The 19116-nt window shown below is 37.4% G+C and overlaps 1 protein-coding gene across 1 annotated transcript in view; it reads left to right on the top strand.

Annotated features, from left to right (window-relative positions):
• Positions 1–14905, top strand: part of LOC100374294 (glutamate dehydrogenase, mitochondrial-like) — a 30137-nt gene extending 15232 nt beyond the window's left edge. The window contains exons 6-12 of the mRNA XM_085493835.1: positions 581–669; positions 8118–8216; positions 8349–8486; positions 8874–9092; positions 9376–9499; positions 13985–14139; positions 14627–14905. Coding sequence (XP_085349961.1) covers positions 581–669; positions 8118–8216; positions 8349–8486; positions 8874–9092; positions 9376–9499; positions 13985–14139; positions 14627–14746 — 944 coding nt within the window. The 3' untranslated portion in view covers positions 14747–14905. The remainder of the gene's footprint in view (positions 1–580; positions 670–8117; positions 8217–8348; positions 8487–8873; positions 9093–9375; positions 9500–13984; positions 14140–14626) is intronic.
• Positions 14906–19116: the final 4211 nt, after the last annotated feature.

Below are 19116 nucleotides of genomic sequence, written 5' to 3'. Positions count from 1 at the left end.
TGACACCAGTCCATTTGAATTTCTGACACCAGTCCATTTGAATTTCTGACACCAGTCCATTTGAATTTCTGACACCAATCCATTTGAATTCCTGACACCAATCCATTTGAATTCCTGACACCAATCCATTTGAATTCCTGACACCAGTCCATTTGAATTTCTGACACCAGTCCATTTGAATTTCTGACACCAATCCATTTGAATTCCTGACACCAGTACATTTGAATTTCTGACACCAATCCATTTGAATTCCTAACACCAATCCATTTGAATTCCTAACACCAGTCCAGACCATCATTGCAGACTAATTTGAATTTCACCATCATTGCAGACTAATTTGAATTTCTGGCATCATTGTAGACAAATATAAATTGATAAATACAAATTTGAATACCTATCACTAGTCTATTGTAAATAGTGGAAAAACTATCATACTGACAGAATTTATATAATTACTATAATTATAATAATCATAGTTTATAAAATTAAATAATTGTCTCATTATCCTTCACTACATTTATAATCTTCACAACTTTATCTTGTCCCCTCCCTGTATGTATGTATATGTTTGTTTTTCAAGGTTACAATGATATCAATGCTGCTGCCTGTGTAACTGGTAAACCAATTAGTCAAGGTGGCATCCATGGACGTCCCTCTGCCACTGGACGTGTAAGTCAAAGTTATTAGATAAGTCAATCTAGGGGCTCACAAGACAAATTCTAGTAACAGTATTTTGTATGGAACTGTCGGCTCATAAAAAACGAATACAAAATAGGAATTGGGGGCGTGTGTGCTGCATAATGAGGTAAACATTGTGGGTCGCTTTAAACTTATTAACCATTTCTGTATTTCTGTAAATATCTGAGTAAAACATAGTTTCCGGTTCTTTTAAGAAGTGTAGTAGTTTTTAGTTTAGTTTATTAGCCTTTAATGATATGTAGACACTTCAGTTAATTGTGATTAAGACCATGAGTATGGAGTCGATGCGAAACTTAGCGCTGACCACATCGATCAAGAAGGTAAAGAAATTGAACTATCGTCGCAAACTACGTGTTAAAACCTCCACATTGCGATATTTGTATTTAATTTAAACTGTAAAAAGAAATAAATTGCCTAGACTGTACCAGTTTACAAAAGCACTTACATATAGAACTTCTAGGCAATCAGGCTAACAGTTTTCAATGGTGACTAAATTAGAGAATTAAATGTATCACCACAAAATGAACAAATCTTTGAGAGAACCATTCATTTGTAGTTAGTATGAACACACAAAATTTACGGTTTTTAAGAACAAGTCGAAAATGTAAAGTTGATGCTGATGACTATGATGGATAATAATAATAATAATAACTTTATTACGCTGTATTGTGAAATTACATCTCAATTTTAGCTAATTGTAATAAAAGTATAACAAAAAGAAGTAACTAAATCACATAAAAAAGACACAACTACTACTAGGTACAGTATTAATAATGCTTAAAAGAAGAAAATTTGCATTGTGCTTGGAAGTTAGCATGTAAAGTATAAGATGATTTTAGATAGGTAATAACATGGTTAATGAGTTTTATTTCTGATGTATTCATGATATACTTAAATTTTTCAATATTACTGGCAGACTGGAAATCTGGAAATTGTTCAGTGAAGACCATATATAGTTTCTCACGATCTGTATATATATAGAGTTTACAGGATGTAATGAAATGTATTTCATCTTCAAGTACGTTACACATTCTGCAAACTCTGTTGTCAACTGGTATTTTTGGTCTCTTGTAACGTCCTAGCTCTATTTCTAATCTGTGGTTGCTAAGTCTCAGTTTAGACATAAGCTTAATTTCCTCTCTCTTATTCAACAGGTATAAATAAGGTGATGTGCTAATGTCATCTTTTAATAAAGAATATGTTCTCATTTTTGAATCTGGTCTTTTGATGTCCTGAAGCCATGAATTTACATAATGATCTTTGGCCAACTGATAAAAAGTTTGTTTTTGAACAGACTGAATGTTAATTTTGTAAATTTTACTAATCTTAATTAGACTAGCTAGCCATGTATTTTTATAGCAGTTTTGTTGCAGTTCCTTAATAGCATGGTATGTAAAGCTGATAGGTCCATTGTTCAAAATATTTTGATAATATTTGATTGCCTGGTAATGGATTCTTGCAATTAAGGGTAATCTACCCATTTCCATCCTACAACCAATCACACTTGTTTTATTGTTGACACACAGAGTCTGACGACAAAAATTTAAGTGAAACTTCTCTGTGTCAGTCTTGTCCCATTTACCAGTCTCTAAAACAGCCCAAACTTCAGATCCATACAATAAAATTGGTAATTGCAATGAGTCAAACAGTTTGGATTTCAACTTAATATTGTTAAACTTTTCACTGTAGATGTTACCAATTGAATATTTGGTTTTCCTTGCCTTATCAGTAAGTCTCTGCATAGTTTTGTCGAGTGAACCATTAGTGTTAAAGGTAATGTCCAAGTATGTGAATTGATTGTTTTTTTCAAGAATTGTGTCACCATACTTAAGAGCAATGTTATCAGATCTGTGGCCATATTTTGTGAAGATCATGACTTTGGATTTGTCTGTACTTACTTTCAATCCCCACCTATTAGTATCGTCATGTAGATGATTAATGGAAGACTGGAGTCCCTCTTTAGATGTTGAAGTGATAACTATATCATCAGCAAAGAGGAGGCTGGATATTGTTAGTCCATCTAGTACTGGTTGATCAATGGCTGTACTGTCTAATAGTTCAACTAAGTCATTAATAAATAAACTAAAGAGAGTAGGACTAAGTGGACAGCCTTGCTTTACTCCGTTATCAGTCTGAAATGCTGGTGTCATCTTGTCATCCAGTTTAACGTAGAATTTAATGTTATTGTACATACTTTTGATTATGTTATAGAGACGGCCATTAATGCAGTTGGCTTGCAATTTATACAGTAGTCCTGAACTCCAAACTGTATCAAAACATTTTTTCAGGTCAATGAAAGAGCAATAAAGTGGCTTATTCATTGATTGGTATTTTTTGACCATGGTATGCAGTGTTAAGATATAGTCTGTTGTTCTATGTTTTTTCCTGAAACCAGCTTGGTTCTTGTGAATAATATCATTATCATGTAGATACTGGTTTATTTTGTTATTTAGAATCATGCTGAAGATTTTTCCTATTGCGCTGTTAGTTGATATCCCGCGGTAGTTATTTGGATTTAGTGAATCATGTTTTTTGTAAACTGGTGTAATGGCATTAATGTTCCATATTTCGGGGTATTCTCCCTTCTCCATTACATGGTTGTATAATTTATGAAGGGCTGCAATAATATGTGGACTACTGAATTTAAGCATTTCAGCTGGTATGGCATCATAACCAGGTGATTTCCATGTTTTTAGCCTCTTCAGAGTTGTCTTAATTTCAGACATAGAAATCTCTTTATTAATGCTGGAATTGAGATTGTCCAGATTTTCAAAATTGGTCAATACCTGGTGGATCTCAGCTTGTCTATTCTCTGGTATATTGGAATTATTACTGATTAACTGGAAATGATGTATCCACTTGTCATGGGGGATATCTGAAACTAGACTTGTACTTCTTGATTTGGTATATGTCTTGAGTAAATTCCAGAAATCACCTGTGTTAGTATTGGAATTCAACAAGTTAATTTTATCCTGGAAAGTGTTCCATTGCTGTCTTTGCATGGTTTTAATATGCTTTTTAAAGGCTTTCTTCTTAGTAAAATAAATGTTGCGCATATCAGTATCCCAGGGTTTGTGCTGTATGGATTTAGCTAATGTTCTAGGTTCTTGTTTGAGTATATTACAGTTTCTATCAGTATACTTATATGATTTCTTCCTGAGTTTTCTTCATTTAAAGTGTTTACTCTTGCCAAATAAACAGTCATTTGCGAGTTGCTCAATGGTATGTTGGAATTTGCTGGCAATATCATCTGATGAGTGGTTTGAAAAATCTGTGTGTAAAAAGTTGTTAACAACACTTTCACCTTTTGCAGTCCTAAGGTATAGCATGTACAGATCTTTTGTTTCATTTGTCCACTTATAATATCTAGGAGAATTATCCAGGTGTTGATTTGGGTTGCTAGTTTTACCATGGATGGTTGGCAGTTAAGTATGACAGATATTGCACAGTGATCTGATGCAATTGTGGGTTCATGTACTTTGAAGTTCATGACTTGGTGCTGTAGATTGGTATCAGTAATAGCATAATCAACTGTGCTAGCACCATTCCATTCATAGCAGGTAAACACACCTTGTCTATCACCTATATTTCTATCGTTCAGTATGATTAAACCATTAGCTTTGCATAGAGTAGTTAAATTCTGTACCAAATGCATTTTTATGTGTATCCATGTTATGTCGCATTTTAGTTCTAGTGTCACACTGGTAATTAACTGGTGCAAAGTTGAATTTATTCTCGTCATCTTCAATTATGTCCAGTAAGTCTGCTGTTCGGGCATTGAAGTCGCCTTGTAGAATAATGTCCCGTTTTTCTTTGTACATGGTGATTTCTTGTTGAAGATCTTCACTGATCCTATTGTAGTACGAGGAATTTGCAGGAGGAATGTAAACTGTGCATAAAAAGATGTCTTTTTTTAACTTGAAATAGTCTTTTTTAATCTACACCACAGAGTGTAAACACTAGACGGTTCTTGTATTGTAACACCAGGTTTAAGTGTTTTCCTAATGTATAAACTAATTCCACCACAACTTCTCCATGCCTTTTCAGATTTGTTCCTAGATTTATGGAACACAAAGTGATCTTCAGATGTTGGCAGTAAGTCAGTAGAGTTAGCATCCAACCAGGTTTCAGTGAAAGCATAGATATGGTAGTTCTTAATGGTTTGTTGAATGTTTAACAACCTTTGGTTTTTTGATCATGACTGCAAGTATTTGGTATATAGTTGTAACGTAGTCCATCTGAGTTAAGATGACCAATGTTAAGCAATTGGTAAGGTACATTATGTTTTTTAACTTTCATAATATTAGTTCAGACTTGTTTTAAGTGTGTTCAATTGCGATTCAAGTTTTATTACTCTTGAAAGTAGATGTGATCGCTGTAAGTGGTTGTTGTTGAGTTTATTAGCATATCTGTATTTTCCTCCCTGGTAGTCAACTCTCTTCTTGATTGGTGAAGCTGCTGCTGCAGAATAGCTGGTGTAAGTTCTTTTAGCAGGTTCATGGTCAGACCTGTAAGTTGGTTTGTTATTTGTTGCTACTGGACGAGCTTCTAGCTGGAAGTGATTCAGGATAGATGCTTGTATATTATTAATTAGGAGAGTAGTACCTTCACCTCTATTCAAATGCACCCCATCGCTGCTAAGGTGGCGATCCTCAATATTTGCCATACTAATATGATATCTGGTATCACTTGATTGTATCATCTACAGGCCCTCCATTATCTATGTTGTTACCTCCAATATTGAGAGTTAGACTTTTCATAGAGGATGGAAATTCATTCTCCAGGATGGCTTTCTTCATTGTATCTATTGTAGCACCTCTATATGACAGTATCATTTGGTTCTTCGCTAATCTGGCATTGTTGATATTGGATGTCTGTGAATCGCTCATAATCAAGTGTTCTACACCATTAGGAATTTTGCGTTTATAATTACGTTATACCACTGGATGATCTGGCACCTGTAAAGCTGGTTGTGTTGAGCTGTATTGGTGATTAACTAGTGGTGACGAACTGAGTGTCACACCATTGTTTTTTCTTCTCTTTGGAGTTACAGTGATCCACTCATGATTATCCTCTGTGAGTCCAATTGTTTTCACATCTTGGTCGATACTCTTGGATGCTATTAAGTTCTACTGAATTTTCCTGATATCAGACATCACAACTTCTTCTACATAGTCACGCAGTTTGTTTATGCTTTCATCAGTTATATTACATGACCTATGCTGATCAATTTCTTTTCTCAAGATAATGCCTTCTTTTGATTTCTTAGATAGTTCCTCTTGCAACTTTGCTACTTGGATAGTGTGAGTATTGTTTTCTACAATGAGGTTATTTATTTTCATTTGTACCTGTTCTTTGAGTGATTTTTCCTTCAGTTGGTATTTCAGATCAGCGATTTCTTGCTTTTGTTTTTTCATTTCATTTTCTAAGATAATAATATCATGAGTTTCACTTGTATTGTTATCTGCGGGTGATGGTAGACTTCTTAGGATCTTGTTGCAGCCTTCAGTAATCTTGGAATCCAGATCTGTCATCATAGTTGACTGTGTGCCATGGAAGTCTTCCAATAATGTGACTATGTCTTTCAGTGATGTTTGTGCTACATGTGACTGTAGACGTGGTGATGACATTGTTTTATTTTGGATTGGTATCTTACTTGAAGTTGTATCCTTCACTGTTTTGTTGCCATGTAGCTTATAAGGTGTACCAGATGTAGTACCCGTAGCATGCCTAGTACTGTCATTATTCTTGGGTGAATATGTGGCTTTATTCTGGACGATTGACTTGGTAGTATCATCCTTTAATTTCTTGCTAGACTTCTTGACAGTTGTGGAAAGCTCATAATGTTCTGGTTTGTAACGTGCTGGTGGCTGTGTAACACGCTGAGGTTGTTCTGTTATAGTTTGTTATAGAGTATGACAGAACCCCACATCCTCCCTGTGGCTTTTGTTGCATATGGAAGTTATTTTCACGAGTGATGCGGTGTATCCTGCGGCCGTACTTTCATGAGCGAAGCAACGAAAGTCACGGGGAGGGTGTGGGGTTCTGTTATTATTACATATGTTCCATTATTGCATATTAAAGAAAGAATGTGCAACAAACCTGGATGAAATTTAGGTCAGGGAACCCCATTGCCCATTAATATGTTCCAAGATAGTGTTACGTCCTAGCAACGCGTGTCAGTGTATAACGCGTGTCAGTGTATAACGTGTGTCACGGTCTGTGCCGAAATAAAATAATCATAAATCTAATCTGAATCACTGTTCGAATAAATTACTCATGGACGTTTAGTTGGGGCTACGACAAAACTAGCACTTGAACTGGATGACTATGATACACAGTTTATGTTGAAATTAAAAGTTCCTTCACAGAATTGTACATTGGCAAACATGCCGTGCAACTGCGGTACTCCACTGACAGGATGACTTTCGTCGACAGTGGTTGTCACTAAGCAGCACATGATGATGTTGCTTGCTGGTCGTGGATTGAATGAGTCTTGGTTACTGGTTAAAATGTTACTCATTCGGCGTTAATAATCTTTATTTGGAACTGAGTAACCCTGCAATGTCGCCAACAGAAACCTCCTGGTATCTCGATGTTGACAGTTGCGGCTCCATAGTAATCGCTGATTTTACTGCGAGTGGATCTTTCGAGAGCCTTTCAAGGTTTATAAAACTCAGTTTCCAAGTGATCAACATACATTAAGTTCTCCCAATCGTAGTATTCCTTGTGATGTACACCTGATATGCCAAAAATGTTGCTGAACGATTTGAAGCAGATAAAAATAGCAGACGAAAATGTGTTTAAAAAAATAATTATAGTTCGGTAGCCAATGGAAATACCATGTTCATTTACATATTGATCGTGAAAATACCGAAAACATATGCAAATTAGTTTTAGTCAAAATATGTGACTGCCTAAAAGTACCATTGCTGTTGTTCAAATTTCATTTCACTCGGCAAGTATATTTATGTACACCAAGGGAAAAATATTGTACTTCTAAATATTATTTATTTCTGCTATGTTTCGAAAAACGGCACTCCTGAAGGGATTTTGTTGACTGCTAATTGGCACAAAATAAGTTTAGGACGAGTCTTTCTCTTCTCAGTTGAACAAAACCATTCAAATTTCTGTTAGACATCCTCAAAATGAAAATTGTTGACTTTGGTCAAAAAAATAACACAAGGTCAACAAATATCACATGATGTAAATCCGAATACTGCAAAATATTATCGTAGCTAAAAGAATAGAAAACTGCAGATATGACAGTTGCTCTTATGATATTGTTAGTTTCTCAAAATTGTGCCTTTTGTTGGGCCTGTCTCTGGTTGCATGATTCATCTTCACCAAAGGAAATTTATCATGCCAATCTTTTATGTTATCATGATTGAAATTTCCATATTAATTTTATCATGTAGGGAATTTACCATGGTATTGAGAACTTTGTACATGAAGCATCATATATGAGTGCAATTGGTACAACTCCTGGATTTGGTGACAAGACATTTATTGTCCAGGTAAGTTGTATCAATGTAATACCATTAATACGAATATTACAAACATTTCATTTCTCTTGTGTACTTTGTCAAAACTTTAAATTAGTCTAGCAATAAATAAAATGTTGCTACTGTGTATTTCAAATTCTCTAGGGTTTTGGTAATGTAGGTCTTCACAGTATGCGTTATCTACATCGTCACGGTGCTAAATGTATAGGAATTGCAGAAATAGATGGTAGTATCTTCAATCCAGCTGGTATTGACCCTAAAGAATTGGAAAACTATAAAATTGTAAGTATTTTGATGTGTCGCTAATTATACCAGTAATTTATAGTGACCTTACTGCTCTACTTTACAAAGTCATTGTCAATAAATAAACTAATGTTAGTCTAAGAATAATTGTCATTATCTTGGTTGGGTTATTTTTTACTGCAAAATAGTTCTCCTGCCAAAATGGGTAGCTAAAATTTTGGTGGTGGGATATGGCCATGCATTGCAGGTTCCCCATTTCTCTTGCTCATAATGTAAATAATTAAATGTTCTAACCCCCCCCCCCCCCCATATGCAATAATGACTTTGGTACTGTAGCTATCAGAAAAAACAAGCAAGGAGGAAAACTTTGGCATAATAAGGGTTTTCATGAGTGTACAAATTAAAGCTACTGTGATCTGTTGACAGGATAATGGTACAATAGTTGGCTTTCCTGGCGCAGAATCCTACGACAAAAATCTGTTGACAGAGGAGTGTGACATATTAGTACCATGTGCTGCTGAAAAAGCAATTACTGCTGAGATTGCTAAAAATATGAAATGTCGGATTGTTGCGGAAGGTGCCAACGGTCCAACAACTCCAGCTGCTGAACAAATTCTTCTTGATAGAAATATTTTAGTTTTACCTGTGAGTAACATTTTTGTTTTTTACCCCCAAATTCCTTTAAACTGAACAATTCTTTTGTCAGTGTTTTAGTTAAACTGGACAGACTTCTTATCAAATCCAAGTTATCTACGTTTAGTCAGACCATTAAATATTGGATCACGGTTAAGATTTGAGCCCAAGAGTTTGGGATGAAACCTTGGTTCCAACAGAATCTATCAATTCACTTCAGCATGCTAAAATTTATTCTTTGCATGGTTGGCACCATTTTATCTAAGAAATATTTTTTGTGTGTACATACATGTAGGATCTATTCCTGAATGCTGGTGGTGTAACCGTGTCATACTTTGAATGGCTAAAGAATCTGAATCATGTCAGTTATGGACGTCTTACATTTAAATATGAAAGAGAATCAAATTACGATATTTTGGGTAAGTTGAATACTGTATGAATTGCCAAATGTCAACACAAAAATTGGATTCACACAATTATCAAAAATTATTTATTTATTGACCTCTTATTTCGTGGCTGCAACTTGACTGATTTTGTTCAAAATTGGCACAAAGACTAGACATTGGGCATTATTTTGTGCAAAAGAACACCAAAAAACAATATTTCAGCATGTCATCAAGCATTTCATGGTCGTTCCAGGACCAAATCACTCAAAATTGGTATTTACATCACTTATGGTAAGTAGTTATACATGTGTGGTGATTCAATTTAAAAAAAACTGGTGGTGATTTTGTTTTGTGTACACTTTCACTGATTTCTTTTTTTTTAAATGTCATTGCCCATTGCACTGACAAACAATGGAGGCAACCATATAACAATTTGTTTTCGTTTCAATGAAATTTCTTTGATATTCTTTCCCCAGCTGTGTCCTAAATGTCAAGTCAGTCAAATACTGACAGGAACTCTGTCTTTGATAAAAGCTTGTTAAATTTAGTCAGTTTCATATTAGATGAAATCCTCGGTAGATATTTTCAGAGACGATGGAAGCCACACAAGTCAGTTTATGTGTGTAACCACAAACAACTACAGTAGACCTGTGTTGTTCTCACCCCAACATAACCGGGGTTGGAGCTGGCTCCGACTCAGACTTCAAGAGACTTAACATGTAACAACAAAGACACAGGTCAGCGTTCTCAATGAGAATCTTTTGTGGTGAAGTTGATTCATTCTTGCATGGAGCTCAGCGAAAGCACATTGGTTGTAAGATAGAACAGGTTGCAAGAACATAACTTGGTTTTATTTTGCTGTCGTTTTACTGAAGTACTTTTAGTAGTTAGCAATATTCCTTAAGGAAGCTGATACAAAAGGTTTTTACTCAACATCTTTTTCTTCTTTTTCTGTAATAAAATTACAACCGGCCAGAGAGGTCCCTTTTTTCAAACCATCAAACTTGCATGCAGAACTGCCTATGAATCTATTTTAAATTGTTAAAAAAAACTCGATCACACAAATGTTGCTCTTATTAATCTAATTCTTTGGACTCAAAAGATAGAGCTTCACTATTGATACAAAATCTGAGACCAGTCGGCGGGGGACCATCATCAAAGACATGACCGAGATGAGAATTACATTGTTTACATGAGATTTCTATCCGACCCATTCCCAGAGAGTTGTCTGGTCTTCTTGAGATGTTTGCACGCGATTCATCATTATCGATAGTGCCATATGCAGCATAGAAAGAAGGCCAACCACATCCAGAGTCGAATTTCTCTTTTGAACTGAAGAGAACGGAACCACAACAAACACAGTTGTACAGACCTTCATCAGTATGACTGTAATACAAGCCAGAAAATGGCATTTCGGTTCCCTTTTCTCTGCATACGTGATACTGCTCAGGGGTTAGCTTCTTCTCCCATTCTTCATTTGATATATCGCGATAGTCGCCGTTCCGGACACATGACAAGCAAATATTTCTTCTTCTGGACAGAGACAAACATCTATGCTGCCATCCTGACTGTACTGTTTTGGGAGCGCCAACACAACAACGCGATATCTGCGTTGCATTAACCAGAAGCTGTCTGCCAGTTCTCCATAATAAAAAGGCCGCCATTTTGTTTCAGTCCACCTAACTCTGTGGATAAATGCTGAATAAAATGTCTACATCGCGTGTAAATGCAGAGCGAATATTTGCGTAGTTTAAGTGCAATACCAAACAAAAACACAAATAACCTTGATTCTGAAATATTGACAAAATAAACACAAAAAGATGAACCATTCAAACGCTAAATATGTGGCTATTAGCTGTTAACAAAGTATCTGTTAATTTCGACATAGAGGGCACTCATCTCTAAAAAGTAAAATCTTCATTTTAGCAATTGTTAGCTCCGCTATGACATAGGTTGACCAACCTGTCGTCGTCTGTCCGTTGTAATAATAATAATAATAAACTTTATTGATATCGTATCTTTTACAGGATCTTGAATTAAATTACAATAAAGTGTAGATGAAAAGAAACAAAAAACAATAAAATAAAAAAAAATTATGATAACAGAAAAAAAAACCTTGCAGATATGCTTTGATATTAATATTGTTGTTTATTTAGATGAGAATGAAGGCTTTTTCATGTTATTTTCTCTAATTTTGAAACATTCATATATGTATTCATCATAGCTATCCTTTTTTTTCTTCATCTGTCATGTTTGGAAGGGAAATTTTTGACTCAGTGTTTAGTTGGTTTCTTTCATTTTCATATAATTTGCAGTTAAGCAGAAAATGCTTTTCATCTTTAATTTTGTCTATATCACACACAGGGCATTTCCTTTTATTATTATTATTATTATTATTATTAATCCTTTATTTCAGGCCAAAAAAGTCCCATATTAAATACATAACAAACACGAACACTAATAAATACAACGTCTAAGATTAGTCCAAAATTTGGATAAGAAAAAACTGTCAGAGTTGACACAAGTACGAATTAAAGCATTATCGCTCGTAAGTAGACGCTGACTGAAGTTATATAATGCCTTGCGCTGAAGAGATTCAAAGTTGAAAATATTTCTACTCACGCAATTACCACTGGCGCTGCTAGCCCGTTTAAGGCTAAAGACCAATCTTATAGCGTTATTATAAGCCACTCGCACAGTATTCACAATTTGTGTACGATAATCACACCAAACATTCAAACAATATATATTGTATAAATACGTTCTAAATAACAAACACTTAACGTACTCTGAACTTTTTATAAATTTTCGTAAAATAAAATTTGCCCTAGCATAAATACACCGCAATTGTCGCTTCATATCAGCTTCATCCTTGCCATCTGATGACACCATATAGCCAAGGTACTTTTTCACTGAGACGAAAACCAGAGGTTTACCATACAAGTACACTTTTGCATGTATCTATTTTATTTATATTTATATTTATATTTATATTTATATTTATATTTATATTTATATTTATATTTATATTTATATTTATATTTATATTTATATACAATTACTTCTTCTCCAAAACAGTCAGCGAGGCTGCCTTGCTATTCTTACAACATCCACCAACACTCACATGTAAACATCTATTTTTTGGGAATATTTTTGTCATTTATGGCTAAAAATGATTTTTTCCACAACTGCTTGTCAATTTGGCATAAATGGTGTTGACATGGATTACACTCAGGCTTATTATTTTCATATGCTAGTTTCTATTTTAAGTGCATTTAAAACATTTTTGTTTGCTCATTTTTGCACATTTCCAACGACTTCTCTGATTTCATGAAGATATCTCCATTTATATTGAAGTTATGATTGTTTTAGCTCTGCTGCTGACTTTGTCGAGCTGAGCTTATCATATGAGTGATTGTCCGTAGTTGTCCATCGTCATTTGTGTCAACTTTTTACATTTTTTACTTCTTCTTGAAGACTGAATGCTTTGATACTTGGTGTATATGTACCTTGGGTAGACCTCTTTTTTTTCATTTCGTGATGATATCTTTAATTCTCTAATTTTGATAAAAAAGTGGTAAAAAGTGATATTTTCGACTTCTTGTTAAAAAGTCTGATCGCTTTGAGGTAGACCTCTCTCAGATTTGTTCATTTCATGAGAATATCTTAAATTTTCTAATTTTGATGAATATTTTTGCTGAAAAGTGATATTTTCAACTTCTTGTTGAAAACAGCAAGTCTAATGATATCTTCAGTTTTTAATTGAAATGTGCATTGCTAACGGCAAAGTTATCTCAGCCGAGAGGCTGCTCGTCTGTTATTATTTTTTTGGACTTTTTCACTTTCCCATTCATTATCTATGGGCTATGTATAATGCAATGACTCCAGTAGACAGCTGTATCAGTTGTAAACTAGGTTTTCTTAGTACACATTGTCTTGAAAAAATGAACTAGATGGGCCAATGTTTTTCAGAAAAGTTCAGGTCAAGGTCATTTCAAGGTTTATATGTTTGCTGCTTTTATATATGGGTGATACTGAGGGTGGGAGGGACTAAAACACCTCTCCCAAATCTTCAAGACCCCAGGTCAGGGTCTTCTCAAGGTCACATGCTGATTGCATGTTTGTTGGTGTCAGGAGGTCACCCCTCGGAAAGATCAAGGTCATCTCATGATCACATGTCACTTTGTCATATTGTCTAACTTTGTCATTCTCAATTCAGTCACATGTACAGTAACCAAATAATGCAAAAATATATTCTGGTAATAGTGACAACAACTTCATGTTTATTACATACAGTTGTATGTTTCCTCCTACGGGATATACCCTTTTAGTGACCATTGCCACAATTACTAAACTGTCGTAGATTTCACTTCACCTTCTGCACTTGGTTGTTTTCTGATAGAGTAAATCCTGAAAAGCGTGTTCAACAATTAAATGTATTCTTTACTGTGTCTTTTCTAAAATCAGATTAACGCATACAATTATATAATGTTTAATTCTTACTGTTTATTTTTGCAGGCAGTGTACAAGAAAGTTTAGAGCGTAAATTTGGACGTGATGGCGGTAAAATTCCAATCACACCATCAGATCAATTTAGGATGAAAATAGCTGGAGCAAGTGAAAAAGACATTGTACACAGTGGGTTGGCACAGACCATGGAAAAATCTTCAAGGGTAAGATTATGAAATGTTGAAATTACGTTTTCAAAAATATGTTTATAATGAGCAAAATTATAGCACTTATTATGTTCAGACGTCAGTGAAGTGTGAATAACCATGGGTGACGTCAGTGAAGAGTGGGTATCCATGGGTGACGTCAGTGAAGAGTGGGTATCCATGGGTGATGCCATTGAAGAGTGGGTATCCATGGGTGACGCCATTTAAGAGTGAGTATCCATGGGTGACGTCAGAGAAGAGTGGGTAAGCGTGGGTGACGTTGGTGAAGAACGGGTAGTGGATAACCATGGTTGACGTCAGTGAAGAGCAGGTAACTGTGGATGACTAAAGAGTCAGAAACCACCTATACAGTCTCTCAAACTGGCTAAACTTGGTTTTGGGTGAATTTCATTTTGATTCTGGATTCCTGCAAAAGCAGTCATGTTAGAGGACACACTGGTGATGTTGCTTTGAAAGGTGATATACATTTTTCTTTTATCTACAGAGTATTATGAAAACAGCTACTAAATACAACCTTGGTCTTGATCTCCGTACCGCTGCATTCGTGAATGCTATTGAGAAGATTTATACATCTTATAAAGAATCTGGTCTTACTTTTACTTAGAACAAACCAAAAAATTTCCAGATATACTTCTCCACATGCAATCAGCCAGCAGTAGTGTCTCCACATGCAATCAGCCAGCAGTAGTGTCTCCACATGCAATCAGCCAGCAGTAGTGTCTCCACATGCAATCAGCCAGCAGTAGTGTCTCCACATGCAATCAGCCAGCAGTAGTGTCTCCACATGCAATCAGCCAGCAGTAGTGTCTCCACATGCAATCAGCCAGCAGTAGTGTCTCCACATGCAATCAGCCAGCAGTAGTGTCTCCACATGCAATCAGCCAGCAGTAGTGTCTCCACATGCAATCAGCCAGCAGTAGTGTCTCCACATGCAATCAGCCAGCAGTAGTGTCTCCACATGCAATCAGCCAGCAGTAGTGTCTCCACATGCAATCAGCCAGCAGTAGTGTCTCCACATGCAATCAGCCAGCAGTAGTGTCTCCACATGCAATCAGCCAGCAGTAGTGTCTCCACATGCAATCAGCCAGCAGTAGTGTCTCCACATGCAATCAGCCAGCAGTAGTGTCTCCACATGCAATCAGCCAGCAGTAGTGTCTCCACATGCAATCAGCCAGCAGTAGTGTCTCCACATGCAATCAGCCAGCAGTAGTGTCTCCACATGCAATCAGCCAGCAGTAGTGTCTCCACATGCAATCAGCCAGCAGTAGTGTCTCCACATGCAATCAGCCAGCAGTAGTGTCTCCACATGCAATCAGCCAGCAGTAGTGTCTCCACATGCAATCAGCCAGCAGTAGTGTCTCCACATGCAATCAGCCAGCAGTAGTGTCTCCACATGCAATCAGCCAGCAGTAGTGTCTCCACATGCAATCAGCCAGCAGTAGTGTCTCCACATGCAATCAGCCAGCAGTAGTGTCTCCACATGCAATCAGCCAGCAGTAGTGTCTCCACATGCAATCAGCCAGCAGTAGTGTCTCCACATGCAATCAGCCAGCAGTAGTGTCTCCACATGCAATCAGCCAGCAGTAGTGTCTCCACATGCAATCAGCCAGCAGTAGTGTCTCCACATGCAATCAGCCAGCAGTAGTGTCTCCACATGCAATCAGCCAGCAGTAGTGTCTCCACATGCAATCAGCCAGCAGTAGTGTCTCCACATGCAATCAGCCAGCAGTAGTGTCTCCACATGCAATCAGCCAGCAGTAGTGTCTCCACATGCAATCAGCCAGCAGTAGTGTCTCCACATGCAATCAGCCAGCAGTAGTGTCTCCACATGCAATCAGCCAGCAGTAGTGTCTCCACATGCAATCAGCCAGCAGTAGTGTCTCCACATGCAATCAGCCAGCAGTAGTGTCTCCACATGCAATCAGCCAGCAGTAGTGTCTCCACATGCAATCAGCCAGCAGTAGTGTCTCCACATGCAATCAGCCAGCAGTAGTGTCTCCACATGCAATCAGCCAGCAGTAGTGTCTCCACATGCAATCAGCCAGCAGTAGTGTCTCCACATGCAATCAGCCAGCAGTAGTGTCTCCACATGCAATCAGCCAGCAGTAGTGTCTCCACATGCAATCAGCCAGCAGTAGTGTCTCCACATGCAATCAGCCAGCAGTAGTGTCTCCACATGCAATCAGCCAGCAGTAGTGTCTCCACATGCAATCAGCCAGCAGTAGTGTCTCCACATGCAATCAGCCAGCAGTAGTGTCTCCACATGCAATCAGCCAGCAGTAGTGTCTCCACATGCAATCAGCCAGCAGTAGTGTCTCCACATGCAATCAGCCAGCAGTAGTGTCTCCACATGCAATCAGCCAGCAGTAGTGTCTCCACATGCAATCAGCCAGCAGTAGTGTCTCCACATGCAATCAGCCAGCAGTAGTGTCTCCACATGCAATCAGCCAGCAGTAGTGTCTCCACATGCAATCAGCCAGCAGTAGTGTCTCCACATGCAATCAGCCAGCAGTAGTGTCTCCACATGCAATCAGCCAGCAGTAGTGTCTCCACATGCAATCAGCCAGCAGTAGTGTCTCCACATGCAATCAGCCAGCAGTAGTGTCTCCACATGCAATCAGCCAGCAGTAGTGGCATAGAGTTCAAGGCACAAACTTACTATTTTTCAATAATTATGTAATAAATATTTTCCAGCCTAAAATAAATAAAAGTTCCCCAGACAACATCCATGGGCTGATTTTGTCAGTGTTTTAATAAGTACCGGCAGTTAACCTATAGGCACAATAAAGACATTACTTTTATATAAGTTGTGATACAACTTTGTATTGCAGTTAACTGTTTGTATTTACTTCTTCTACTTATGCTTGCTTAATTATTTCAATGACAACTTTTTCTTCTTTCAAAAAATCTGGATTTTTGACTAATAATGGTAACCAATAGGAATTTGCGTCTATTTGCAATAATATAATTGAATACATTGAAATACATAATTTTGGCAGAAACAAAATTCAGAATTGATCAATAAATAAATAATGTTGAATTATTTTAATTAATATAGCATAATTAAGAGGTACTGGTACTAGTTTATGTGTAACTGTGTCTGTGATTGCCTCTTCATCAGTTTCACCAACCCTTTCAGTGACAAAGTTTCTCACCTGTTTATGTTGGTCAGTTGTCAATTTCAAGATGACTGACATACGAGGGGTGATCAATAAGTTCTCAGCCTCATCATGAAACAAGGAGCGGAATCCCTATTCTGGGGGTATTACTTTATACTATAATGTCTTAAGTCACTACCCATTTAAAATCAGCAGGTGAAACAAAAATCACAAAATGAACCAGACAGAAACTTGTAAAAAGAAATCCACGAAGACATGGTCACGACACTTGGTGAGGACTCCCCTTCTTATTCCACTGCAAAGAAGTGGGTTGCTAACTTTAAGCGAGAAAAGATGACCCAGGGTCTGGACGCCTAAAATCTGCAACCACGGACAATCAGGTTGAGGCCATCCATCGCATGGTAATGAATGACAGATGTGTCACTATCCAACATCAGTTATGGCGCAGTTCAAAATGTTTTGTCAAACATCTCGGGGATGAGCAAGCTGTCTGTAAGGTGGGTGCCCCAAATGTTGACTCCACATCAGAAGTTGAACAGGTAGAAAGTTTCAGGAATGCTTTTGACCTGTTTCCAGTCAAATCCTGGCAACTTCCTCAAGAGACCCAAGATGAGACATGCGTTCACCACTTTGATCCAGAATCAAAAGAGCAGAGCAAACAATTGATACACAATGGTTCAGTTCGAGTAGCATCAGTCTGTGTTCTGGGACAGCAAGGGAGTCATCATGATTGACTACTTGCAAAAGGTCAAACAATCAATGAAGAGTACTATGCTTCAGAACTGTGACAGTTAAGAGCAGCAATCAAAGAGAAAAGGAGAGGAAAGCTTCGAGCTGGTGTGCTGTTGCATCCAGGACAATGCACCTGTTCACATAGCACAGGTGGCAGCGACAGCAGCAACCAAATGTGGCTTTGAACTCCTATCTAACCTTTTCAACTCACCTGACCTGGCACCGTCAGACTTCTACCTGTTTCCTAAACTGAAGTCCCACTTCCGTGGTCACCATTTTGAGACTGATGATGACGTCATCCAAGATGTTGAGGTCTATCTAAAGGATCAAGATGAATCCTTCTTCCAGCAGGAAATAGGAAAACTGGAACATCGACGAACAAAATGCATTGAACTAAGATGGGACTATGTTGAAATCATAGTCGGATCAGGTGACTGTGATAATGAACTTCTGTTCGCCAAAATTATTTGGTTGGGAAATGGTAAAAGTGGTAGAAACATGATATTTTTCATATTCTAAGAGGGCAGACATGCTGTGCAGATTCCGGCTACCAAGAGGTATCAGCCTAGGGAAGTCTTCAAGAGTTAAGGTCTACATGAGTTACCACACCCCTCCCCCCGGCTTGGATTCTGTACATGCCTTCCCAAGGTCCCACTAACGTTCTTAGCAAGGGTGTATGTAATTGCATGGCTGTATCGGAAACTCCACATGGAAATGGTCACCATATGTACAGTCGGCCACACATGTTAATAAACCTGTACAAAAGATGGGAATGCAACAGGAACCAACATAACGGAATCTTGTGATAACCACAGCAAAACTGGATGCAACTGGTCATAACTGGTTGTCAGCATTGTCCACCTACACTTTACACACTATCTGCCATGTCCACAACAGACAAGTGGTAGATCAGATAGAACCAGGGGGTGCCCCATACTTCAGTCGGGAGATAAAGATTTGATTGAAAGTTCTGAGGAGGAAGTCACTTACATTTCTCAACCAAATTTCCAACATGCCAAGTATATACTGAGGCGACTGAGCATGATGACCAGCAGATTAGTGACCCTGAAATGACCCGAAAGTAACCCTGAAGTGACACTGGCTCATCATCCATGTCAGACAT

Source organism: Saccoglossus kowalevskii, chromosome 19, assembly GCF_978046115.1.
Source record: "Saccoglossus kowalevskii chromosome 19, keSacKowa6.1, whole genome shotgun sequence".
Classification (NCBI taxonomy): Eukaryota; Metazoa; Hemichordata; class Enteropneusta; family Harrimaniidae; genus Saccoglossus; species Saccoglossus kowalevskii.
This window is presented reverse-complemented; position numbering and strand designations above follow the sequence as displayed.